Source organism: Paroedura picta, chromosome 1 (genome assembly GCF_049243985.1).
Source record: "Paroedura picta isolate Pp20150507F chromosome 1, Ppicta_v3.0, whole genome shotgun sequence".
Lineage (NCBI taxonomy): Eukaryota > Metazoa > Chordata > Lepidosauria > Squamata > Gekkonidae > Paroedura > Paroedura picta.
Window position 1 is genome coordinate 127628031 of NC_135369.1, and position 27735 is coordinate 127655765.

Genomic DNA, 27735 nt, shown 5'->3' on the forward strand with positions numbered 1-27735 from the left:
TTTTTCTGATCTGGAAGAATGTTCATATCCAATGTGCGTGCAAGAGCAGTAACTTAGGATAAAAAGGAGCAACTGTTATTTCAGATGGCAGAAAAGGTACAACATAAGGGATGATAAGAGTTGGACATATAGCACATTTCTACCAGCCTCTTCTGGTAACAGAACAGCACAATTTGTACATGTCCATTGTGCCACTGCAAGCTGAATATATTTGAAATATTTTTTGAGGGGGGGGGGAGAACCTTCCATGTTAATTTTGCTCAGATACCATTAGCCCTATAACTCTACAAATACAGTAGCTTTCATTGGGACCATACTCCATGATTCCCAACCAGATGACTAGAATAGCTACAATACAGCATGTTGCTTACTGTTCCACTTAGATGTTATTGTTACAGTGACAACTGCATATACATCCCAGAAGTGTCAAATGTAGGGCCTCTGCTTCTCTCTCCACTCCTCATCCTATACAACAGTCTCTTTCACTCACCCTCTGTCCCATCAGGGAAGACCAGGCTGATTTTGACCCTACCAGAATTCAGGTTACATTCACAAACTATCTGAGCACTTCAGAGTTCTGTACAGATCTCCTAATGAATTTAGGCACTGTTGAAACTTTTCAAAACATGTCATGGGTTAGCAGGTTCATTCTGATCAAGTGTGGCTTCCCTTTTCCTTTATTTAAAAAGCATTCCATAGATATTCTTCCCTTCTACAGAAAACCGTCATGAAATTCATACGCCTGCATTGCTTGCATTGATGTTTGACTGCTCCCATGGAAATGTGTCTACTTTTTTTCCTTTAGAAAATCTGATAGTATGCAATGCCTAAAGCAAAGCTATACTAAATATATGACTCAAACTGCTCTCCTTTTCAGATAACAACCAGAGCTTATTTTGTTTAGTTCTCAGTCCTGTACATTTGAGCCATAATGCATCTTTGACATTCCATATTTTGCAATGTTGCAGTGGTACTGCAATACATTTATGCACCATTCCTATATACTTATGAGCTGGCACAGTACATTTTAGGATCAGACCAGTAGACCTGAAGAAAGCCTAAAGGCAGAATATACACATAAAAACAACAGAAGTGCTGATTCAGAAAGAAACACATGACTATATGTTGTAGTAACAGCTGCATGCCTTGTGGATCCCCATTTAACGTTACACTTGGCAAGCAAATAAACGTAACTGCTACAAAGTTCTTTGTATGTAAAATGCCCAAAGAATTTTTAAAAAAATAACTAATAGGCAGATAGCAGCCTATGTTGTTCTATGATGTGAAATTCTTGACTACTTGCTGCTATCAGAAGATGAGAGCAAGTGAGCAGTGGGATGTCTAGTTACCTGCACAAGTACAGTCATACTGCATTTCAGCAGAGAACTCGATGGCTTGCACTGTACAAAAGGATGACATCATTGGCTGGCCTGGTTTGTCTTGTGCAAATACAGCCATTTGAGTAAAAATCTATAGTGGCCTCTGCTGGTATGAACTGAGACCATCACAGACAAATGTAGACTGCCATAGGCATCTGTGAAGAAAGGGTGTAGGAAGAAATAGGACCATCATGTCTCTCCCTCTTTACTTAGTTATCATTGGTAGGTGAAGGGATCCACCCTTTACTTAGGGGCAACTTTGCACTGATGGCCAAAAACACTGCTATGCACTACACTAAGGGCCACTGCTGCCTCTGATTGTGACTTACTATTTTTTGTCATTCACACTTCCAGCTTTTGAAGTGAAAAAGTCATCACATAAGAAATATTCCTTTAAGAAGCCAAATAATACCAAATATCAAGGTAAAAGTTCAAAAATGCAGAAGGTTTCCTATCAGTGATGACCACTGCATATAGCAATGAGAAGTGGTTTGATGGATCGATAATTTGAAAGCTCCCTTAGGTGGTGGATACTAGATATCATTTATTAACACTTAGGAATTATATTTTTACAAAACTGATTACAAATCTTATCACATCTTTGCCATGTCAACAATGAAGGCATCTGCTAGGACAGCTTGTCATAATAAGATGACTTCCACCTCAAAACATGCTGTATGCAAAGTGTATCTCTTTTCCACTTGCATGGTACTCAGTGTACCACTGGCATATATCAGCTGGACACCTGGGTCAACTCCCATCGTGTTTGATTCCATGCCTCCACTGAAATTTCTGACAGGAGAATTCAGGGCCATGGAAACAAACCATGCGGTGGGAGTTTAATCTATGTGACATGGTGACACACACTAAGGCCCATTATGCACGGCCGCCGAAATGGCGATTTCGGGTCACATGGAAAACGCGGAGGGGGAAGACGCGACGCACACCGGTTATGCACGGGGCGGGGTGCGGCGGCGGCAAAACCCAGAGTAACCGATTATGCACACGGCGATCCTGGCGCCGCTGCTGGTTGCGCCCCGGTCACCCGGAAGCTGCGCTTTCTTCCGCGTTTCACTGACGTGGCTTTTTCGGCAGCACGCACCGAAGCTGCTGCCAGTTGCAGTCGGCTCCGTGCGTTATCGGTGATTTTAGTCGCCGCCATTCCACCCCGAATGTGCGTTATTTCCCCCGTGCATAATGGGTCTACGTGGCACACGGAACAACCAAAACAAAAATCAGGGCTCAGTCACTTTCATGTGGCCATCATATGTAAGAAGCAATCATTAGTTTTTATCTAATGTGATCAAAAGTAACCTCAAATGATAAAAACTAGAAGATAAAAAATAATATTCTAAATGACATAAAATAATATGGTTTGAATAAACTGGTCAATTATCTTGCTCAATCCCCAGTTTTATTGCTGAATATCGTGTTCTCACCATTAATTTTTTTTTACAAATTAACCCATACATGCAAATCATTGTGTGCAGTATAGGAAAGGACTGCACTGGGTGTTTCCTGCTCGATATGCTTGAACAATTTATGGGATTATTTAGAACAATATGTGAAATAATTTAGCATAGCTGTATATTCCAAATACCTCCTTCTTCATCTTCCTACACCCTTTTCAGATGGACTTTATATAAAAAAGCCATGCTGTTCACATCATATTTCAAAATGTCAAGTAAGATGCATCTGAATAATTTAAAAGGTAATCCCATCTACAGTACAAAACTCACAATAAAAATGGTGTGTGTATATATATATATATGAATCAGACTGATACAAATATACTATCATTCATATGTAACGTATTATTTCAAAATTGATAAAGCCATTGTGATGTACATGAAATATTTAAAACCAAAGGTCATTTTCTAAAATAAAAAAAATCATTTCAGGAAATTAAAAAAGCTTCAAAATTAGAATGGCAGAATTTAATCATCTTCCATGACTGGAGAGAGGAGCAGAATTGACTTGTCTGTGTTATTGCACAATGCAGAGAAATACATACATGTTCAAATAATTGATAAGGAACTTGTGACCTCATCCAGTTTTACTGATTAGTATCAAAATGTCCCTGAACAATGCATTAAAAAGAAATGTCTCAACAATGAAAAGAAACTAGACTGCAATCCCAGGCACATTTCCATGTACCAATAAAAACAATGGGAATAAGTTCCAAGTAAATGTGCTCTAAGACAGTGGTCCCCAACCTTTTTATCACCGGGGACTGGTCAACGCTTGACAATTTTACTGAGGCCCAGGGGGGGTAGTCTTTTGCCGAGGGATGTCACCACCGCCTGAGCCCCTGCTCCACTTGCTTTCCTGCTGGCGCCCCTGACTTCCAAGGAGGAGCCCCAGCCATGGCGGCCGCTGGAGAGCACCAAAGGTGAGGTGGAGCTGTGGCTCGGTACTGACTGATACACGGACCGGTCCCGGTCCCCAGACTGGGGGTTGGTGACCACTGCTCTAAGAGACAAGTGACTCTATATCAGTGCATATTCAGAAATCCCAAAATAACTAAAATGAGTAAAACTATTTAGCATCTGAAAAAGAAAACTCTACATGTCTATGATTCTTGGATTTACTACCAAGCTTGAATAAGAAGGGAAATAGTCACTTCTACAATTAGAAATATTAAAGACAAATTAAAAACTGTAAAGATGAGTGCTCATTCATTAAGAACTAGTCACTTGAGCCATACTACAAAATATATCAGAATGGCTTTTCAAATGGTTGTCTAATAAGCTAAGATTATAATTGCAAAATTAAATGCAGAAAGAACAATATTTACCTTCTCCAACTGAGCATTTTTTTTGGATTTGTACAAAAATTCTCCAACTGCCACAAAAACGGAAAGGACCAATCCTGCTGCCAGAACTATGAAGATGCCACCAATATTCTGTACTCCCAGGGCACTGGCATCTTTGCTTTCTTCCTCTGGACAGCCATTACCTCGCCACCATTTCTCCTTCATCATATGCAACTTGCCTTCTTCTTGCAAGTGAAGAATTGCTATAGTTATCTTGTCCCTATATGGAGATCCTGAAAGAGAAAAATGAAATGCAAAGCTTATTAATGAACATTTTCAAAGGACTGCATAGTTTCTTGGCTATTTTATACAAGTCTCAATGAGAGATTTCTGGTCTTTCTGAAATATTTTTGCTTTGTTTGCATACTGGCCTTTTTCTAATGTATAAAATGGTGGTATATAAATATAATACATAATAAATAAATAAATAAATAAATAAATAAAATATCAATAAATATTTGGGTGAATAGCTTTTCAGTTGTTTTGAGGGGTCCTTTATTATTTATTTAGAGTTTATTTATTTTAAACATTTCTGTTCTGCCTATCCATCCAAATAGGATCCCCAAGACGGCAAATGACACAGCATTAAAACATTTCAACAAATAAATCAGCATTTCAAATATGAACATACCAAAATATTTAAATTCAATAAGGCATATATATAAACACACATAAATAATGCATCCAGGGGCAGAGACCAATAACAATTATCAGGACAATGCCAAACAAAACAACTTTCAGTTTTACCATAGAATTTTTGATCATTTCTAGAGCTACCCTTTGTCAACTTCAGGTAGCTCTAAGAATCAGCAGAAACTCTATGGTTAGAACTTCTGGAAGTAGATGGAGCCTTATTTTTCTTTTAAATTTGTTTTTCTAGGACACTGCTCCCCCCACCCACACACACACAATTGCCTGGCAACCCTAGAGGGAATTCAAAAGTTTTAGCAACACAACTGAAAAAGCACTTTCTCAGGTTGCTACACTTCTAACCTCAGATGGTAGGTGCATGTGAAACAGGGTCTGGGTATACAGGGTCTTTGCATACCCCGGGTGATTGCTGATTGCCGCTGTGGATTGGTAGGTGAATTTCCTCCAGGCCAGGCTGGATTTTGGAGGTTTTTAGTGGGGTGATCACTGGGGCATGAAACTGGGGCCACTGTGGCTGGGCAGGTAGTTGTGAGTTCCTGCATTGTGCAGGGGTTTGGAGGTCCCCTTCCAACTCTATGATTCTGTGATTCTGTGATTAATATTACCTCAGAGGACAGGAATGTTCATATTGAGGGTAGGCCTTTCTAAAGGTATGCTGTCTTCAAAGGCTTCAAAGGTTAGTACTAGCCCCTTGAATTGAGCACAGAAGCAACGGAAAGCCATTGTATATAAAACAAAATTGATGTGATATGGTCCCTATGATCCACTCCAGTTAGTAAGCTAGCTGCAGCATTCTATACCAACTAGCTTCTGGACAGTCTTTAAGGGCAGCCATGTGTCCAGAGTACAGCAGTAATCAAATCCTTAATGTTTGAGAAGCTTTTATTATGTCAAAAATTTGAGTTTGGTTGTTACTAAATTTTAGCCAAATGCTTTAGACTTGTTTTATAACTGTTTAATCAGTGTTATGTTTAGTTTTTTTTCCAATTGCTTGATTGGTACGTTGTGCCACCTGCTGCATAATGTAAGAAGGGAGGAATTTTGGGAGGGGAGGAATTTAAATGCAACATTGCCACACTGTTAAATGACCTACTTCCCCTCCTGTAGCATGCTGCTCTTACCTTATTTTGCAAAAGAAGAAGAGCATGAGTAAGCATCATGCAGTCATTCTGATCCATAAGCATGACAAAGTAATGACCAGCCAGCACATAATAAATACCAAACTCTGAATAACAGGCATCATTAATGATGTCAGTTTATTACTCTGTCAAAACTCATCTGTAAACAGTTGCAGTTTTGTCCCTAAGCATACATTATCAAAGTCTAAGATGACCCTGCAAATCTCCAAAATTCTTTTTTCCTTTGGGCTGGAAAGTAATGTAAACATGAATACATGTGTCAGTCAATACAGTATGCATTTTGTGTAATTATTCAACCTATTATCACATTATCTTTATTAGACCATCTATTGCCTTTATATCAAAAAGATGAACAAGGAAACTTATGACAGTATCATAGTTTGTTTTCTTGAGTATATACATACACACATGAGTAGGAACTCATGCATATTTACAAGGTGCATCTAATTTCCTTCTCCCTCAATATTTTGTCTTTCACTTCCTTGAAAGCGCCGCAGCCTCTTTCCCCTCTCTTTTTCTCATCTGGCAGCTAAAATACCTCTGTCTCCTCATCACTTTAAGTTTTTCACCCTTCCCTATCACTGGAACTCTCTATCCAGGAAAACTATGGCTGAATTACATAGTGCTGGTTGCTATAACCAGCCCAGTTGAACAGTGGGGAACCTGCTAGGGGTTTCCTCTGTGTCACCTTCCTTGGGCTGTTGTGATGCCCACACTCCCTGCACCTCTGGACCTGCTGCCAGCAGGTGCTCCAGAGAGTACAACTGGATCAGACCCAGAATCTGGGTCCAGCATGCCATCCTCAGCTTGGGCATCTGCCATTGAGGATCTAGTTGGGGATCAAGATCAGCCTGAATCTCCAGGGCCCATTATGCACGGCCGCCGAAACAGCGATTTCGGGTCACGTGGAAAATGCGGAGGGGGAAGACGCGACGCATACCGGTTATGCATGGGGCGGGGCGCGACGGCGGCAAAACCCAGAGTAACCGATTATGCACGCGCCGATCCGGGCGCCGCTTCTGGTTGCGCCCCGCTCACCCGGAAGCTGCGCTTTCTTCCGCGTTTCACTGACGCGGCTTTTTCGGCGGCATGCACCGAAGCTGCAGCCGGTTGCAGCCGGCTCCGTGCGTTATCCGTGATTTTAGTCGCCGCCATTCCACCCCGAATGTGCGCTAAAACCCCCGTGCATAATGGGTCCAGGTGAGAACTATTCTGGTCCCTGCCAGGCTGCCACCCAGCCCTATGGGCCAACACCCTCAAGACCCTGGGGCTAGGCCCTGTCCAGCCTTGAAGACTCACTGGAGTGGCAGTGATAGTGCTGCTGCCGCACCAATCTGATAACTGTCAGAAGATCAGTCTGGAAGATCAGCTCACTGTCAGTCCCAATAGAGTGCAGCTGAAGCTTCTTTGTGGGATGAGGACTAGGCCACGCTACAAACACTTCAGTGGCTGGCCACTCCATGCAGTCAAGGTTCCAAGTTTAGTATATGTGCTGCTGGAGCGAGCACCATGCAGCCAAGGTGTACTTAAGGAGATGAGTAGAACAAGCCTCTCCATGGGTACAGTGCATGCATTCTCTGCCTAGACATCCACTGTTCTTGGTCGCTGCAGTGAAGCTCTTGCTGGTTGTTCCTGATTCCTGACTTCAGCTTTGACTCCTTGACTTCGCTTCTGGTTCCTGACTTCATCTTGCTCCTTGACTCTGTTCTTGGCTCTTAACTACAGCTCAGCCCTTGACTCTGCTCCCCAGCTACTCAACCATCATAAGGTTTTGGGACTCTCTTTGGTATCTGACCCCAGCCTGGATGTTGACTCTGCATCACCCCCATCTCCTTTGGTAGACTGACTTCCTCTGCTTTTGACCCTTTGGACTGGATTTTGGACTTCCAACTCGCCAAACAATATGATCACAGCTTCCCAGTCAAGGACATGATTAATCAGTAACCAGCGTGTGGCCTGGCAGGGCCACATAGCTGTTTCCTCTTTCTGTCTACCTGGCAGTCCCCATATCATCACCCATCCTTGCTTCCTTTTCTTCTTTCCATCCATGCACCAACCTAACTTTTACTTAGTCTCCCATTTTTAGCTATAGTTATTAATAATTTGCTTCATTTATTGCCCATCTGTCTTCTCGATGGGGATCCACAGAATCTTGCATAATTTTCTCCTGTTTTTCATCCTTAAAAAAACTGTGAACAGTCTAGAGAAGGGCCCCTCTCTCAGCTGGATATGTCCCCCATAGGAGAGAGGAAGAGACAGTCTACCTACCTGGATGCTGTTTATTTCATCTTGGACAGCCCTCAGGTAGAATCTGTGCTGCCTCTCTCCTTGCATGGACCAGGCATTAACATCATCCACAGTAATGAAAAGCTTCCCATAGATTTTGATGTGCTTTGTACTGCTATGTGGTACAGCATTTTGTAAACTATATTACAAAAACTTATTCTGGAAATGGTTTTACTGCTAGATTCTTAATAGACATCTGCATATTAAAGCATACTTTAATTTAGAACCTCACTCTAGATGGCCATGGATTGAACCCCATAAATATATGAGAGTTACCATGCCCCCAACCTGTCCTCAAACACTTCACAACAAGCCACTGATGACATTCAGGATAACTTCAGAAACACCTTCCTACATTTGCAGAATGCCCTAAATTTCAAATTGGAGAATGGGGGGTGGGGCTATCACCTTCTGTCTTACCCACCAGTGCTACACTGCAACTTCACCCTCTTGCCATGTCATTCCCTGTGCCTCCTAGCCATTTTGGCAGCAGGCAGTAGGCAATTCGGTCCCCTACCATGCACAGCTGCTTACATTGCTTGATAATGCCTGTTAGCCATGAAAATGGGTCTTTACCCATTTTGCTAACAGGCATTATCAAGCAATCAGATGGGCAGTGGGAGAGGCCTTCAGCTGCCCTCCATATCATTAGGGGGAGGCAGCTGAAAGTAGGAAAGATAAACATGCAATCAATTGAGTGTGGAGGGCTCTGATTGCTCTCCACAGCAGAAACTGGCAAGATAAGGTGAGACAATCAGATAGTTTTGAGACTGGGCTCTGAGAAAGAGAGGTTGGGAAGAAAAGGATCAAAGCATTCCACGTTGATCACCAGTCCTGGCATGTGCTACAGGCACAAAGACCACCCTGGCACTGTAAAAAGCTCCTAGCTGTAGGGAAAGCTCCCATACATGCACAGGCATCCATAGTCACATGCAATGGTGTGTGTGTATTTCTTTTTAATGTGGTCTGGGATTTTGTATATTAGAACAGCAATTGAGTTTGCTGTGCATTCTCCTTTCCCTAGATAAATGCCAATCTTTCTTCCCAATATGATTACTTATGAAAGGCCATTTATTATGTAGAGGGTTTTGCTCTTAATTTTAATGAGATATTGTTGTTGTGGGCTTAGAGGGGGTGGTGCCCAGAGACTGAACACTTTACAAATGATATGAATTAATAATGTAAGCACAGAACAGTTTTATTTTTTGGCAGGGAGTAAATCACTGACATAAGCGCTTTTCATGTTGAGACTCAGATGGAAACCCTAATAGATGCTTAAAAGCTTACAGTGTTATGAATTAAACTGTACAGAAAGGTGTTCACTGGTAGCCTCTGGCTCAATGGGCTACATTTGATGCTGTGCCAGCTAAAACTACTGGCACAAATGGATTTTCCCCCCATTGTCTCCCTGTTTGTGAGCCTCAAAAAGGTGATACCAATGTTTAGGCAGGCGTGGGCTGCTAAGACGAAAACCATACAGCACAGGTTTCTATTGGAGTGGGGAAGTCAATGTGTTTATTGCTGTGGAAATGCCCTACATAAAGTAGCCTTCTTCAAACAAAGCATGCTGAGGAAGAGCAGGAGCTAGTGCTTGTTCACAGTCTGGTTTAGAGGCGGCAGCAGGGCCAATTTCCACTCCCTCTTCATGCACGAATATGTCCTCTGGAGGCTAGAATGGCTAGAACATATGTGTATAACTTAGACACTCCTATTTCTTCCAACACCAGCTTGGTGTAGTGGTTAGGTACACCTCCTGAAGCATTCTAGCCTCACATTTGTTGACATACCCCACAGCAAGGGATCATGTGGCATGGCAGGGGCCCAGGATGGGATACCCAGGGCAATATTTGGGAATTAAGGGTCGGATGACCCGAATCAAATTAATTAGGCTCCCTCTCCCCTTGTTGGACAACACTCTGTTGTGTTAAACTTAAATAAAAGCTGTGGCCAGTTTGCCAATGAAAGTGTGGTGTGAGCGTCATCCTCAGCCCAACTCCACGCCTGCAATTCAATCATATTAAAATTCAGAACACTGCTTGACATTCTATGTTTAAAGCTGTCTAGACAACAAGGAGGAAGGGATGCTAGTTGCTCCTGGCAGGAACAGAGAACAGAGGCACTGGTGACTCAAATCTGTTGCCTACCTGCTACTGATGCATAAGAAAAAAATTTCCAGTTTTTACTAGAAGTATTTCAAAACTCTGTAAAACTATCATTGTAAAATATTTGATTTACCACACATCAGTTTATCAATCATGTCCCAACCACACTCAGGTTTTAATTTTAAGAAATACTGAGGATTCCAACAGAAGCAGCAATGGGGTTAGACCACAATGACCATTCAATTGAGCCAGGGATGCAATAGTTTAAAAAAACAAAAAACAAAAACAACCTTGGGATTTTCAGAAAATGAATTCAGCCCACAATTTCAACTGCCGGACTGCATTATAAATGCCTGAGGAACAGAAAGTGAAAACTACTATCCTCAGAGAGATTTTCAACATTATATTCACTATAAATATTTATTAACAACATGTTCGAGTTATGCTCCAATTTTTCCATGTTTTGCTTTCCCTTATTTACCTCAGGAGCCAATATTATACTGGCAGAACTCAAGTACTGAAAAAAATGCTAATTTGTCTTCATTTGGGCTGAAATATATCTTTCTGAAAATAGACCCCTGGTCACTCTAAAAAGCAATAGAAGCCTCGAAAGGTTAACACCTGTGTGAGGTAATATACATTTCTAGGCATAGCAAAAGCCTAAATTTATGTACAAATGTTTTGGATGAGTTAACTCACTAGATTCTCTACTTTAGGAGACCTTTGATATATTTCACACTTATACAATCATTCTCTTTCCTTTCTTAATAAAGAAATCAAAGAGTCTTTCCTGAATAACCTTTAAACAGTTAACTAAACATGCCTGGTTATAATTGCCAAACAAGGCCTAAAGACCAGTGAGATGGCTGGGGGCAGGAACAAGTGGCTGGAATGTAAGAGACTTTCAGGTGATTCCTAGGGCATGCCATAAATTTAGTGCCATGCTTACCATCTGAAGACTCTGCATGACTTTGCCAACCTCCCATATCTGGCCAGCAAACTGCTTGTTACATCTGCAATTTTAAAGCTTGAGTTGGTGAATCCCAAAAAGTGGGATTCCCAGCAGATAACCAGCAGATAACCAGCAGGCCACCAGCACAAGAAATATATGGAGGCGAAGAAGTGCTACATCTCCAATGAAGTGCTTCAATCTCCCTCCAATGTCCTGCCCTCCCACCCAACTTCTTCTCCCTTCTTCTGGGGATGGGAAGTTCCTTTTAAAAATGGAGAACTGCCTGGATCAACTAATAGGCAGATATGTGCCACAGCAGTGATTCTCTGTGCCTCTATGAAGATCCAGCTAGGTGTTTAAACGAATAAGTCTATTTTTTTTAAAAAATTGCTGGTTGCCAGAAATTCATATGTCGATCAGCCATGCCAGGAGGGGATTGGTTGGTGACAGTGCTAGGCAGGCCAAAGCGCAACAAGACTAAAGTGCCTTGCTCTCTCTTCTCACTTTTCCAGCATCAAGTGAGGAGGGCAAGATGCGTGAAAAGCACCCAGAAACATTTGAGACAGCTCAAGAGGTGTGGAGCACAATGATTTCTTGAGCTTTGCCATACAGCAGGCTTCATGCCCAATGTGTGGAAAAGACTGTGGAGCTACCCTTAGTTGCTTCCACTGACTCTAGCAAGTAGCCTGGCAAGCCTATATCTAGTATACATCATAATACAAACATCACTGTGGTGGATTTTGGGTCATAGTGGTCCCCATAAAAAAGTGAGGGGAATAATATAGGGTGGTTGAGGGGATTGTGATAAGGTGGGAAGCAGACTTGAGAAGAGGCAGAAAGGAAAGAAGATGTGACAGGAGTGCAGAGAAAGTAGAAAATGTAAGTAGAAGGAGGAAAAGAAACAAGAATAAAGGGAATATTTTTAAGTTATATAGACCAAATCAGAAAGACACTCTCAACATGCTTTTTGAAAAATTATTCATCAAGTGTCTAGGGACCTGATTTTCACTGGGACTGCAACAAGGCCTCACCATTATGTTATAAATAGCCCCATTTTCTTTTCTATTTATTTATTTATAACATAATGGTGAGGCCTTGTTGCAGTCCCAGTGAAAATCAGGTCCCTAGACACTTGATGAATAATTTTTCAAATAGCCCCATTTTCTTTTCAGAGCCTCTTGTGGCGCAGAGTGGTAAGGCAGCCGTCTGAAAGCTTTGCCCATGAGGCTGGGAGTTCAATCCCAGCAGCCAGCTCAAGGTTGACTCAGCCTTCCATCCTTCCGAGGTCGGTAAAATGAGTACCCAGCTTGCTGGGGGGTAAACGGTCATGACTGGGGAAGGCACTGGCAAACCACCCCGTATTGAGTCTGCCATGAAAACGCTAGAGGGCATCACCCCAAGGGTCAGACATGACTCGGTGCTTGCACAGGGGATACCTTTACCTTTACCTTATTTTCTTTTCTTCCCATTGGGGCAGATAATCCAATATAGGGAACTGGGATTCCTCCTGCTCAAAAATAAAAAAAAATCATAGCATGATAGTTTCATGCTATTTATAACTTAATGGTGAGTCCTTGTCTATATAACTAAAAAAATGGATAACAATTACTATTGTCATTTATAATTGAGAATGTTGGCATCAAGCAAATCTCAGCAATCAGAAAGCATCATCTGCGGGCTGTAGGAAGGAATTTTTCAAGTAGTGTCATGCTTCCCAAGAACAGTGTGAAGGACAGACAAGAGATAATACATCAGCAGTAGAACTGTCAACAAAATTATAGCTGGCTTAGCAAATGAACAAGAAAAATGAGCAAATATTTGGGTTTCTACACTTTTTACTGTAGAGCTTATACTTTTTCCAAGGGGAGGGGGGAGAACCTTGTAGAGATTTGTCTTGAATTTTTTTTTAAAGACCCTGTTTTCTGTGCAGAAAAAGATATCTCACTGTGAGCTCAGAAGAAGCTGAATTCTTAGTGATTAATTGTGTCATCTTGGATTGGAATGAATTTTAGATTTGATTTAGGCTACTAAAATACAAAATAATTTAATGTATATACTTTCATTTCATCTAAATGTCCAATAAGTTAAATTACCTCCTAGGAGATAATATTAGTTAGCCTTCAGCTGAACCAGAATAGATTTGGTAGGAAAAGAAAGTAACTGATGACCCAGCTAATCCTTATTCTTATTGTACAGCCAGGAATTTGCTGCAAGTATACAACTTTCCAACTGCTACTCATAGTGGGGTGTTTCTTCGCCCAGTCAAGCTTTTGAGCCAGCAGGATGTAGTGGTTAAGAGCAATAGCCTCTAATCTGGAGAACTGGGTTTGATTCCACACTTCTCCACATGCAGCCTGCTGGGGGTCCTTGGGCCAATCATAGTTTTCTGAGGGTTATTCTCACAGAGCATTCCTGTTGTCTCAGACCAACCTACCTTACAGAGGGCAATTCTCCACTGGCAGTGCCACTCTGGAGCATACAACTCTGCAGTTTTCTGCATTCGGAAGAACAGTATTTTCACAATGTGGTAAAAGTTGACCAAACATGTTTTCAAAACGGAGTGAACATAGGGAACTTATAGCTTAAATTTAGGCCTGACATTGACAGTGGACATAAAGCGCATTCTGTGAGAGGAGTCTTGATAAAAAGATGATAATTCAGACTTGTATTTGAAAAAGCAATACAAAAAATATCAACAGATACAGCAGGCAGGCAGGTGTAGGAATGGGGCTAAATGAAGGGGAGAACCCTGGAGTACAGAAATTGGGCTGGTTACCATCATCAACTGTCGGCAGTGAAAGGACTGCAATTGTATGAGGTCACACGGGCAATTTAGGACTAGAATAGCACAAAGTTGTAAGAAAGGGTAAAGGAAGAGTTTCCCTGTAGAAGTAGACTTTACTGTATGTGAGTTGAGAGGAGATGATAAGATGGAGGCCAGATAACAGGAATTCAAAAGCAAAGAGGCGTTAAAAAGGTAACGGTATCCCCTGTGCAAGCACTGGGTCATGTCTGACCCTTGGGGTGATGCCCTCTAGCGTTTTCATGGCAGACTCAATACGGGGTGGTTTGCCATTGCCTTCCCCAGTCATTACCGTTTTACCCCCCAGCAAGCTGGGTACTCATTTTACCGACCTCGGAAGGATGGAAGGCTGAGTCAACCTTGAGCTGGCTGCTGGGATTGAACTCCCAGCCTCATGGGCAGAGCTTTCAGACTGCATTAAACATCATTTATTTTTCTGTTCCAAATTGTCCTCAGTTTTGCCTGCTAGAAGATCAGTTTACATTTTTATTTGTGTGCATGTGCATGATTTCCTAGATCAGTTAGAACTATCCTTTTTCACCACTATATATTTTATGCTGTAGGTCATTACTATAATATTTTATATAAACACAATATAATCATTAAATATGTATCAGTTCTTAATTATAAAAGAGAAAAGTTCCCCACAGAGATTTCAACCATGTGTGCTATCCTAGATTTAATTAAGGTGGTTGGAGACTAGAAGCAGGCTCCTGGGGGAGATCAAAGAGCACATTTATAATACCTCTTATCCTCAATAAGAATTTCATGAGTAAGGGGTGATGGGAATGTCCAACTTTGTATAAATGGTGCATTTTAAGGACTGTGCACAACCCCAATTTATACTTGTTTGTACTGCCATCCCATTCCTTTTCAGTTCTGGAGGGACTGTTTCAGAACTGGCTTGTAAGGAACAGAAATAAAATTTTATTCCAGTAATACTGTTACTAAAACAACTGGGAACATTATGGCTGCATAAAAGTGTATATGCCAAACACCTGGGAGCAGTTTTATTCCACTTGGAAGCAGACTAGCTGAACATCTGTATCATTTTATTTTAGTTCACATGTTGCAAGCCAAAGTGGTGTTATGCATGCCATGTAAAGACTAGGCTGGCTGACTGGAATGTATATCATTTATATTTTGGTAAATTAAAAAAGAGATATCTGCTGGGCTACTACATACCTGCTCTTAGTGGGAAAAGTAAGGTCAAAAGAATTGATATTTTGGGGAGAATAGCAAGCTTTCGGTGTTCCAATGTTGGCCCAAAAGTTTGTTAATACAATCAAAACTGACTCCAAATTTTTCTACTGGGGCAATTTTATACCTTCCATATTCATTTATTTATCACAGATATATCTACAGGACTTACTAGTTGCTGATTTGGTTTCGATGTTATCTGTAAGGGATTTTATAGTGGGGTTTAATTGGGATTTTATTGTGAATCTGTTAGCCACCATGAGCTGGTCAACAGGAGAGGTGGGATAGAAATTAAATTATAAATTAAATTATAAACCAAAAGGGCCTGCAAGACTGAGCTCTTCCGCCAGGCCTTCGGTTGAGGCCACAGCAAGGGAGATCAGAGGCCCCTCCTCAGGCTGAACCAACTCAACAGATTACGCCAGCCCATCTGGTGAGTTACTACTCCCTCCCCATGACAGGCTGCTGGACTAGGGTAGCAGGATTGTTATTATTGCTACTAATCTTGTGGCTTTGATATTCTGGATTTTGATGGCGGGGGTTCAGTGGGGTTATCTTTGTAACCTACCATGAGCCATTCTGGGAGTGGTGGGCTATAAGTCCTATTATTATTATTATTATTATTATTATTATTATTATTATTATTATTATTATTATTATTATTATTATTATATAAAAATAGAAAGGGCTGCTGTAGAGCTACTCTTGTGTCCATCAATTTACCACCTGTTCATCATTTTAATAATGTAAACTTGCAACATTTGTTAGCGAGCTTGATGGCCCTTATGAGGTAAGAAAGGTAAAATATAAATTTTGTTAATAAATAATAATTAATTTTTGGGCAAGAAACAAATAAAAATGTTTAAGTTTGCCAATCTGGAAGATGCAGTGGATTGCCATCTCTTCAGTCTCAGCTCTTTCATGTAATGAAAGAAGTAGCTGAGGACAAGTACTTGACCATGTGGACAGTGCAGCCAAGGACACTATACATTTTCAGTCAGTTGCACTTTTGAAAGAGGGATATTATAAATATCTAGAAATACTAAATGAACAAACGGATATTAAAATACAAGACATAAAAGAATACATCATGTCTTTTTACTCATATTTCTCCACAGCAGTTTATCTAAAAATATTCATTGTTTGGCTTTAAAGAAGAGAAAGTGTGTGTGCAATCATCCAAGGGTAGCTCCAGTACCCCAGTACTTAGCAGAAATAAAGGGGAGAGGGCTATCTGGAGAAGCCTTCCTGACAATCATCTGCAAATTGTTACTGATATATATTATTAATCTTATGTATTTATGGCTTATTGATTTAATCACTATATGTATTGATTTGACATTATTTAGTGCTTTGTCTAATCATCGATGGTGTAATTTTATCTGTTTGTTGGAAACTGCTGGTCAAAGGACAGAATTATTATTATTATTATTATTATTATTATTATTATTATTATTATTATTATTATTATTATTATTATTATTATTATTATTATTATTATGTGGCAGATGCTCCCATGTATGTAAGTCAGTTTTCCACATTACATGTGAACAATGAAGACAAAAAAATTAGTTGATTATATTTACATTGCAGAATTGGAGCTGAGCAGCATTCACAGATAATTATTATTTGCAAATATCTGAATGTTAAAACAGGGGGGGTGACATTATGTAATACTGTGCTATGAAAGAATGGCCACTGATTTAAATGCTTGGGATCAATATGGACTTAGTGATGGAAATATTCCATAAGCAGTTAGTAGACTATTAATAAAATTGAAGAAAGAATGAGAGTAATACTTAAGCTTTTCTGCTTCTACACATCTACCTTCTTTTGGCAAGCAATTGTGTATGCTCTCAAAAGGTCTAACATATTCATGTTGACCTTTCAAAGACAACAGCAATGGATTGAAAATTGGATTTTCCTTTCTAACGATAATTGACACACAACAGTAACAGGGTAATACTTTTAAAATTTTCAGTGTTTGTACTGGGTTTAGCAATGGCATGCAAAATCTAGTTTTCCTTACAGTAATAGTTAGACCTGCCTCCAGGTTTATCTGCACAGAATAGTGTACAGATAATCCTCAGTTTCAGGTAACTGAAGCACAGATTAAATTGCAAAACGTTTGGGTAAAACTCTTGAACTTCTACAATAGTTTTTACATATCTTTGTAACACTTTCTATGCAGTTTCAACTTCCTTCCTACCTTCTGCCTTCTGTAATGATGACTTTTTCTACAAGACCAGATCTGATGCTGTTGGGGAACAGCATCCCCTTCCCCCATAGCATCCCCCTTTCTCCATAACATTTGCACACCTTCCAAGTATGAGGGCAAATTATGAAAGCCTGTATGGATGCCATGCAGAAGTGCAAACTTTGGGCACTGGGAGGAGGGAGAGGGAGGGCACTGTTGGCGGAGATAGTTCTATGTTGGCTCTGCACAGTTCCTTCGCATGTTGCTTGTTGGATACTTTCCTCCTGCTCATGGCTGGGGGAATCAACTTTATGTGATTCCCCAGCTAGCACTTTAAAATGGAGGACGTAGCTGCCGGTTTGTTGCTCTACATCCCATGGGGAGTAGGGGACTTCTCCCTGTGCGCTGAATATTCAGAAGGCCCCTGGTGGGCCGGGCTTGCTCTGGAGCCTTTCAAATGTTCAGCATATCATGAGAAGTACCAATCACTCTTTATATATATAGATAAACGACTGGATCCAATGATAAATGATCCAATACTGCCATCCTATCCAGTGATAAATCTGTGGAAGGCTCAGATGATCACAGATCTTATTTGGTTTTATTTTCCCCCAGCAGTCATTTCCAACCCTAGGAAATTAATTCCTGGGGTCATGAGGCCTATGTAAAGAAATAGCCTCACTGACTATTCAGCTGTAGTAAGGAAGGAGGCAAAATCACCTTTTGTGCCTCTTGTATCAACAAGTTGTGATTTTCACACCTTCTCCTTCCTTACTACAGCCCACTTACCTGCACGGGTATTACAATGTACGCAAGTCCCATGGACTTTAGAAAAATATTCCCAGGTCTGAAAGGGGTTGTTCTTCCCAGTTCTGAAACGATCCACCTCTTTGCTACTATCATATGGATTTTCATTTTCGATGCCAGCTCACTTTAGAAAACATTAGGCTATCTTAAAGGTATTCAAGGAGATGATCTGTTTAGTAAGATTCAGATTCAGAGTACCTTTATTGGTAAAATTAGTGCCTGTTTAAAACAATAACATTGTGATGATGATAGAGGATTGTATAGCAGTTTCATGTTTGTAATCCAGCCCTTTAGCAGGGCAAGTAACTATTCAGCAAAATAACCCTTGTGTAGATAGTTCTTAAATTGCTCAACATATAGGGTTTCTAGCCATGTAAAATTTATTGAGCACACACAAAAATTGGGCTGATGTATTGCAGGCTCTTGTTGAGGACCAGCACGCTTCTCTGGGGCTAGGGATCCATAGCCAGTTGGAAGTGGCAGAGCACAAAACTCTTTTTGGGGTATAGGCAGTGAGGTGGTCTCAAATACACTGGGTCCAAACCACGTATGGCCTTAAAGGTGATTACCAGAACCTTAAGCTTAATCCAGAATTCAATTGGAATCCAGAATTCAATTGGAAGCCAGCCAAGTTGCTGGAGTACTGGCTGGATGTGGGATCTCCATGGTGTTTTTGTGAGGATCCTGGCTGCAGGGTTCTGCACCAGTTGTAGTTTCCGGATCAAGGATGAGGGTAGGTCTGTGCAGAGCGAGTTGCAGAAGTCCAGTCTAGAGGTGACTGTCGCATGGATCACTGTGGTTAGGTGTGCTCTGGATCCAGGTAGGGTGCTAGTAGCTTGGCGGAGGTGGTAGAATGCCAGCCACGCTACCTTTGTGACCTGGGCTTCCATTGTAAGAGAAGCATCCACGATCACACCCAGGTTCCTGGCAGAGTCAGCCATTATGAGCTGCATTCCATCCAGGGTGGGCAGACACACTTCCTTCCATGGTCCCTTACTACCCAGCCACAGGACCTCCATCTTTGCAGGGTTGAGTTCAGGCAACCCTGCTTGATCCATTTCTCCACATGTGAGCTGGTGTCAGTTAGATACTCTCTCTCCTATCGCTCCTATCCATGGCCCCGGAGGAAGGAAGTCAGCCATTTAAGGGCTGTTTCCCATATCCCGGCATCGGCTACGCAGTGAACTAGGAGCTCACGATCTACTGTGTCAAACGCTGCTGACAGGTCTAATGAGCCAGTTTGGTGTAGTGGTTAGGAGTGCGGACTTGTAATCTGGCATGCCAGGTTCGATCTGCGCTCCCCCACATGCAACCAGCTGGGTGACCTTGGGCTCGCCATGGCACTGATAAAACTGTTCTGACCAAGCAGTGATATCAGCGCTCTCTCAGCCTCACCAACCCTTCTTCTTCTTCTTCTTCTTCTTCTTCTTCTTCTTCTTCTTCTTCTTCTTCTTGTTCTTCTTGTTCTTCTTCTTGTTCTTGTTCTTGCTCTTGTTCTTGTTCTTTTCTTCTTCTTCTTCTTCTAATAGTATGAGCAGTGCTGACCCGCCTTGGTCTATCTGGCGTCAGAGGTTATCCATCAGGGTGACTAGCACTGTCTCTACTCCATGTCCAGGCCAGAAGCCCGACTGAAATGGGTCAAGGGCTGACCCATTCAGGACCAATTCATCAGTGTCTGCCATCATGGGGAGGAGTGAGTAGAGTATGCTTTGTTATGCTGGTGATGAGAAAAAATTTTTGTCCATGCAGAAGATTACCCAATCTACAATAGATTTATTTAGTTTTCTTAAAATCCAAAGGGCAATTTCTGCCGTCATCTTTTGTCACAGCTAAATGTAAAACCCTTTCAGATAGTTATATCCATTAAGGTCATCTCTATCTGTGATTCAGAATACAAAGGACATTAATTTCTAGGCCATTTCCATGTGCGCACTCTACAGCCTCTGCATGTTGGCGGCATATTCAGCCCCCTCCACATGATGTCGCCAATATTCTGAGGCTGTCCAGTAGGCAGCTTGTGATTTCACCATTTTAAAATCATAATGCAGTCAATCCAGGAAAGTGGATTTGCCACCCTAAAACATGCAAGACACCGGTGAGAAACCAGTGAAAAAATCCATATGGAGGAGAAAACATGCATACCCACCCTCCTTCCTCCATTTCTTACATGGTGATTTTTTTAAATTGAAACCTACACATGGCAATGCATACATGTTGCCATGCAAGATACAGCACACACACACACACAAAAATGCTGCACGGTGAAGGAAGCAGATTCCCATCCCTGCAGTAGTTGCAGCATAAGAAGTGCTTGTGGGGGGTTAGGGAGGGCAGGAGTCCAAGGCGGGTGGAAAAGGGCAGGCTGAGAATTAGGCAGGTAGACCAGTGGGGTGGGGGGGGGGAGAAGAGGAGCAGAAGGGACAGCAGTGTGACACACAAGAGAAGGAAGTGAAGGAGGCATTTGGGCAGCGACGTGGCCGCACCAGCTTGGGCAGCAGAGGTTACTTAGTACCACCAAGAAGCGGTGAGTAAAAGAGCACTTCTTGTGCTTTTTGCGCTATTAGTGAGGAGGGGAAAAGGTGGCAGCAGAGTGTGGAAGGGGGAAATATTGCAATTTGCTATCCCACAATTGCGAGTAGGAGACATCACACAGTTTGGCCTTTCGTGCGGAAATGGCCCTACAGTAGAGTATCATGTAACATTTTCTCCATAGGACAAACATATATGTAAAATCATGTTTCTCTTTAAAATTGTTCTTAGGGTCAAACTAGACATGATGGAAAGGTGTGGCTGCGGTGACACTCGGGGGGGGGGGGAGACTGCCTCAGCCAGCCATGTTGTAGGCCTAGTCAGTTTCAGGCCCTTGCAGCTTTTTAAAATCTCTTTAAAATGGCAGAAATATCCCTAGGACATACATGAAGACATCGTCAAGTCTAGCTTCACCCTTAATCACTCAAGACTGAAACTAATGTTTAACTGGTACTTAGCTGAGGGAAAACAATTTGCTCATGAGGTTATCACAAGTTTAATGCAGTAAATCAGACAATGCCAAGGATAGAATATCTTATGTATAAGGTACATACATCAAATGTTTATAAGCAAGCAGCTATTCGTAGGAATTTGGTTTATTAAATGGTACACAAGTAAGATTTAGTAAAGTAAGCAGGACAGTCCCCAAGTAATATAAAGAAATTAAATTTGACAAGTGTCCAACATTAGTTCAACAGCCTATGACTTTGCTGGGGCTCATGAAAAATCATTAAGAATTGACATTGGGTGGGTGTGTTTTGCAGTGTGTGTAAAACTGATTAGGTCCATGCTCAAAACAGTAACATCTGGCACAATAATTGCATGCACTTTTTGTACTGGCAGCTACAGCATACTTCAGCAAAATGTCCAGTTTTTCTATACTGATTATATGCAGTTGCCTTTGTAGGACATCTTGTGTAATTCGCAAGCTGCTGAGTAGACCCATAATGAAACCATGTGTTTCCCCCCCTCTCCTGTACTTCAGATTTGCTTCATCTATGGTTTTTCTTTTGTTTTTCCTTTGTAAGCATTTGTCTGCACGTCAGCACACTTTTCTACAGTATATCCACAAATTCAAATGTGTATTTTGTATTATATTGAAACACTTTATCTTTGTTTCTGATTTTAGAAGCACAGTTATTTTCTCAATAATCTAATCATCATGTCTGCTATGTTTCCAAAGCCATGAGTAATAATTACTTCCCCAGAAACAACATACCATGAATACTGGTCCCACTATTTTCTGTTCAGACTACTGAATTTTGCAGCAGTTGGATCTCACATACACTTTTGGTACACACAAAGCATCTTTTAATACATGATGCTTATCATCATCAAAAAGGGTGTAAACTGTATCTGTTACAAAGTACAGGAATAAATTGTGAATGTTTTCTTATTTTCAAAAAAAGCTTTCTGTTATTTTTTGCAACAGAATAATTCTCAAATATCAGAAGCCATGCTGTGAAAGAAATTGGTAGCATCTGTGGTATGGGGGAAAGCTGAAGTTTCTTTTTCCATGCATGTTACAGTCACAATCTAATGTGGGCACTGCACATGGAGGAGCCTGAAACTCCTATGCAACTGTTCCCAAGGTTGTATTATTAGGGTCAGTTGTAGGTTCCTCAGTAGTAAAGCAGAAATTATCTGGAAACAGTGGACACCTTCTTGGGGTGGGGTTGGTGTGTTTCTTAACATCCAGTTTGGTGAAGCTTGTGATCACAATTTTCTGATAGTCTGGCTAGTATTAGTTAGTAAAAGTTAGTACAAAGGCAGACTCATAGCTCTCAAAAAATGCCTTGTAGATGGGCAACTCTTGGGCTTTTTTCCCCATCAAGTTACAGCTGACTTACGGCAACCCTGTAGGATTTTCAAGACAAGAGACATTCAGAGGCGGCTTACCATTGCTTGCCTCCATGTTAGTCCTACTTAGCTTCTGAGATCTGATGAAATCAGGCTCTCTTGGAGCTCTCCATGTTAGGTCTAGGCTGAGAGTAATGTGAGTGGCACAGCAAGCTTCAATGGTATGAGTGGTGAATAAAGAATGGATGTCCCATATCCTAGACCAACACTTTAGCCACCCCACCACTGCAACATCTCATTGAAAAATATGGCTGCAATGGTCCCTGCATGCTGTGTTTGTCAATCTTAGGGCAGCTTTTGATTCCATCTCCAGCCTGCACCTATAGGCAAAGTTGAAAGCATCCGTGGTAGACAGAAGGATTTATTTACTCATCAGAACCATGCATGACTGCACAACCCTTAGGGTCAGGTGTAGTAGAAAAGGATATCTAACAGAGCCCATTCACTCTACTAGGTGAGTGAGACAGGGCTGTATACTGGCCCCACTGTTATTCATATATATATATATATATTATATAAACAGCATAATTAACGATTTCAGAGAGTCAGATCTCAACCTGCCTAAATTAGCTCAAAGGCTAATTTATTACTTTATTACTTTTTCTAAACTTTGTATGAGTGATGCAGTTTTACTTTCCAGAACTCCACTGGGGATAAAGAGTGCTCCAGCCCACTAGCTGCATATTGTAAACCAGTGGTCCCCAACCTGCGGTCCGCAGCCTGGTGCCGGGCCGCGAAGGCCAGGGCGCCGGGCCGCGGTTCCCTCTCCCCGCCCCCCCTGCAGTAAAAAACTTCCCAGGCCGCAAGCTTGCGGCCCGGGAAGCTTCTTACTGCGGGAGGGGGGGAGAGGGAATAAGGGCCGCGCATAGCGCATGTGTGGCCCGGCCACGCATGCATGCATGCGCAGCCAAAATCGCACATGCGCGACACTTTCACGAATGCACAAAAGTGCTGCGCATGTGCGATTTCGGCTGCGCATGCGTGCTGCGCGGGCGTGGCCATTGCCCTGCCGGTCCCCAGCCAAAAAAAGGTTGGGGACCACTGCTGTAAACTACTTGCATCTTTCAAAAATCCAGAAAGTGGTACATACAAAACCATATTATAGAACAGGTGAAAAATTTTAAATACCCAGGTATGGTTTTGCAGGCTAACAGTTCAAAATTAGCCCACAGCCATTATCTAACAATCATTTCAACCAGGTCTGCACATAATATTCATAAGTTTGCCCAGAGTAGGGGTAGTTACTGTGTCCTTGCCACCCTTAAAATTTCCCAGGCCAGGACAATAGCCCAACTTCCTTACAATGTGTTCTTAGGGCCCCAGCCACCCTTTTCTCCCCACGTGAATTGGTACAGGCAAAGTTCTAAGAGCAGTCTTACAAACTCCCTGATTTGTGTCAAATTCTTTGGTCTGGAGACAGGAATGATGGAAGTGGAGGCTTATTCCATGTGACCTTTTATCCCTAATTTTAGAGGACCATTTTCAATCCAGCTGGTTGGTGGCAGTTAAATGTAAGATCAAATATCTTGGGTTTTCCCCACATGCTCTACTTCCCTTAGTCATGGATTTACCTTTAAAAAGGATCATTAAAATAATCCAAGATACTGAATGGCAAGTGGACGTTGCCAGTTCACACACTTTCAGGTCACTATTCAGTAAAAGATGTATTTAAGGGATTGTATCTTTCCTTATGCCCCCGCGGGACACTATGCATTATGGGTACAAATAGGTTGTAAGTAGGGTTGGGCACTTTGTTGTATATTCTTGCTCATTCATGGGAAGGTGATGGGAAAGGCAGCCCTGGGTCCCTCTTCCTCTTTTCCAGGATCCTTCTCTTAAGTTGCATTCACTGAGAAAGCATGGGGATGTCTTGTCCTGAAAACCACACACACAGCACAGCTCGGGCTAGTCACTGCCTTGCTGGTTCCATTGTGTTCCCCAGTATACTGGAGGGCACCAAGTATGCAACTGCCCTTGCCACAAGTCACACTGCCAGCAAAGTGCCCATATCAGTGCTTATCCTCTGCAGAACCTTCAGGGCTCAGTGAGCAAGCAGATTAAGCAGTAGTGAGGCAGTCAGGCAGCAAGCACACCTCCCTCCCACCTTGCCCCAGTGACTGTCCTGGACTTATTGCTGCACATTCTGGTTAAACAAGTCATCTACATAATAAAATGTAGGCTAACACAAAGTTCACTGCATTAATTGATGGTAGTTGTAGTAATAGTAGTAACTGAAGGGGGAAAAACCCTCCAAAAGTACAGAAAAGTTGCCTGAGGTAAGAGGTACAAAGAGAGTAAAATTGACAAACAGAGTGGGAGAGACAATAAGAGCTGAAAAAAATACCTAATCCCTTTATCTGAAAATGCCAAAAACTTTATAAGTAGAGAAGAGGGAAAGTCCATAATGCAAAGTGTTAAAGCTTTCAGAATAATCCTGACATGCTACCCATTGTTTGTGTGTCTTCAAGAAATATAGGCCATGCTTTAGTTAATGTGTGCTCTGCTGGAAAATTCTGGTCCCATTGTTGAGTTTAAGACAACATTGTTTGTGGAGTTTATCTGTTTAGGAGTATCCTTCAGGGGATCTTGGGTAGCTATTATATTGCCTCTGAGTGAGGCATGCAAGCCAGCTCTTATTTTAATGTACTGTTCTTTGTTAGCAAGTAGCAATCCTCCCCCAGTGTGTGAGATATGAGCCTTCTATGGTCCTAACAATTTACAGCTACTAAGGGAATGTCAGTTAACATTCGGAATCATCAGCATAAAAAACCCTGGTACCTGTGGCTTGAATTTTGATCAGAACTGTGTATATGACGACTAAGAACATTAGACTTTCTCCCCATGCCGTTGTAGTGACCTTAATTGTCCAAAGGGAACCATTACTTGCCCACCGGGGAAACTTACAAGTTCTTATGCCTCCCTGAGGCCATTTCAAGATGGAAAAATGGTCTGGGCAAGAGACTGAAGTCCTTTCTTTTTGTGCACCATGGTCCCAATCTGAACTGATTGGAAATTGTGTTTCCTGTAGGTGAACTCCATGGGCACATCTGAGCCAGGTCTTCATGCCTGCTATTTGTATGCTGTGTGTCAATCAGCTCTTAGTAGCTAGTTAAAGTCAATAACTAGAGCACCTATCACAGTTCAGGAATGCTTGAAATGGGGGCAGAGCTAGTTAACCTTTGTTAATAAGGCAACATGGGGCAATGTAGCAAAGTTTGAAGATGACAATTATTTAGACTAGTGATGGATAAACTCCCCTGGATTCAGTTTGTGCCATGTTGTTATCAACAGCCATGATTATGCCACTGATTTACTGATGACAGGATTGACTGTTCATTCACAAACACATTTATGATTGTTTGTTGAGAGGCTGCACACGAAGCAAAATTGCTTGCATGCACTGTCTTTCACCCATGCATGTTGTCTCATGCATCCTGGCAGCATAGCAAGCCATGCCACACAAACATATTTCTCTGTCAACAAATTGCAGATTTAAATCAATCACATTATCAAGTGCTGGAAAATGAATTTTATGTAATTGGAATCCTAACTTTTACCAGCTCCCATTAATGATGTTCAATTACCACTGCCAATATGAATGGTTCATCCAGGTTTTCACCATGCAAGGTTTGTGACAGCTGTAGTTCCCTCCTGTTGTTCTGGTATTCTGTCCCTTCCTCTGCCACAACTATGTCTCATTGTTTTCCAAATGTAATCTTTCTGATTTTTACAAATAAGTGGCTAGAGAACAGGGAGATTTACTGCCCTCCCTTTGACACCTCAGGGCCTGCGCAAACAAGTGGAGAAATCCCACCGTAGTGCATCACTGTACTTTAGCTCTATGAAGGGGGGAAAGGGAATGGCCCCGAGCTACACTTCGCTAATAATGCCAGACTAGTCAGTATTTTGCAGTATAACACCAAGGATGTATTATGCATGGCAGGAAACTTTGTAAAAAGTCTTCCCCAAAAAACATTGTTTTTTATTTAATTAATTTCTGAATGTGGAGCTGGTTTCATCTTGGAAAAGTCACCACAGTATTTATGATTATGCATGGCATTCCCCTCTCATAGCAGCCACTGCGTCTTTTCAGTGCAGTATTTAAAACTAGCTTTAAAACTTTTCTTTTACCATTGTCATGAAAACCGTTTTTGTATGTATAAACTCTAGCGTGTTAAACTAGCATGTTTAAATTCCTCCCCTGTGCCAACACACACTAATGGGAAAAATGGACCGCCTCTAGTCCCTCTTCCACCAATGGGACATTGAGGTGCCCCTTGTTCAGTGTAGACCCTCCCACATTTCACCAGCAGAAATTAATTTATTCATTCCCTCAGAAGTGTTTGCAAGCATTCAGTCTATCCTCTATGAGGAACAGCATACCTCTGAGGGGAAGATGAACTAAATATGAAATAATATTAGTTTTTCCTGGACAAAGAGATGAGAATCTGTGATTTGTAATGAATAGATTTCCCTACACTCAGATTTTCATTCTTGTAGTATTCCTGGATTAATGGCTGCTTCTGAAATCCAAAGGGGCAACAGTGGCTGTCCACCACTCATTTAAAAGTTGTAACCCTTTCTTTTAGAAAAGTGGTATCAGTTATGATGTATGCTTTTGCAGACTTCACGCAAGAAAACTGAACTTCAGTTTTCCTTTTAATTTCTGTCTGAAGACATCTGCCTAGTGAAGAATACATTGGATTCCTTCCTGATAAGGGTAGAGACACTGATGCACAAAAACTGATCACCATTTGTATTGGCTTCAAACTCTCATACTATGACAGCAGCTCAAAATGGGAAATGAGAGGATTGAGAGTCCCCTCCAGGAAATAATTAACCTGTTCTCATCTTCAGGGAAATTTCCAGGTAGGCTAAAAGAGGACCCTGGCAGCTACTGCCCCATCGCGTATCTAGAATTTCTGGGGAAGGTGGCTGAACCAGTGGCTGTGGACAAATTAAAACATATCTAGATGGAGCTTTTGTACTGGATCCATTCCAATCAGGCTTCTGAC

The 27735-nt window shown here is 41.6% G+C and overlaps 1 protein-coding gene across 7 annotated transcripts in view; it reads right to left on the reverse strand.

Annotated features, from left to right (window-relative positions):
* GRIK2 (glutamate ionotropic receptor kainate type subunit 2) overlaps window positions 1–27735 on the reverse strand; it is a 624521-nt gene that overhangs the window by 15098 nt on the left and 581688 nt on the right. For all 7 annotated transcript variants that reach the window (XM_077303360.1, XM_077303395.1, XM_077303345.1 and 4 more), the window contains one exon: window positions 4177–4427. In XM_077303360.1, coding sequence (XP_077159475.1) covers window positions 4177–4427 — 251 coding nt within the window. The remainder of the gene's footprint in view (window positions 1–4176; window positions 4428–27735) is intronic.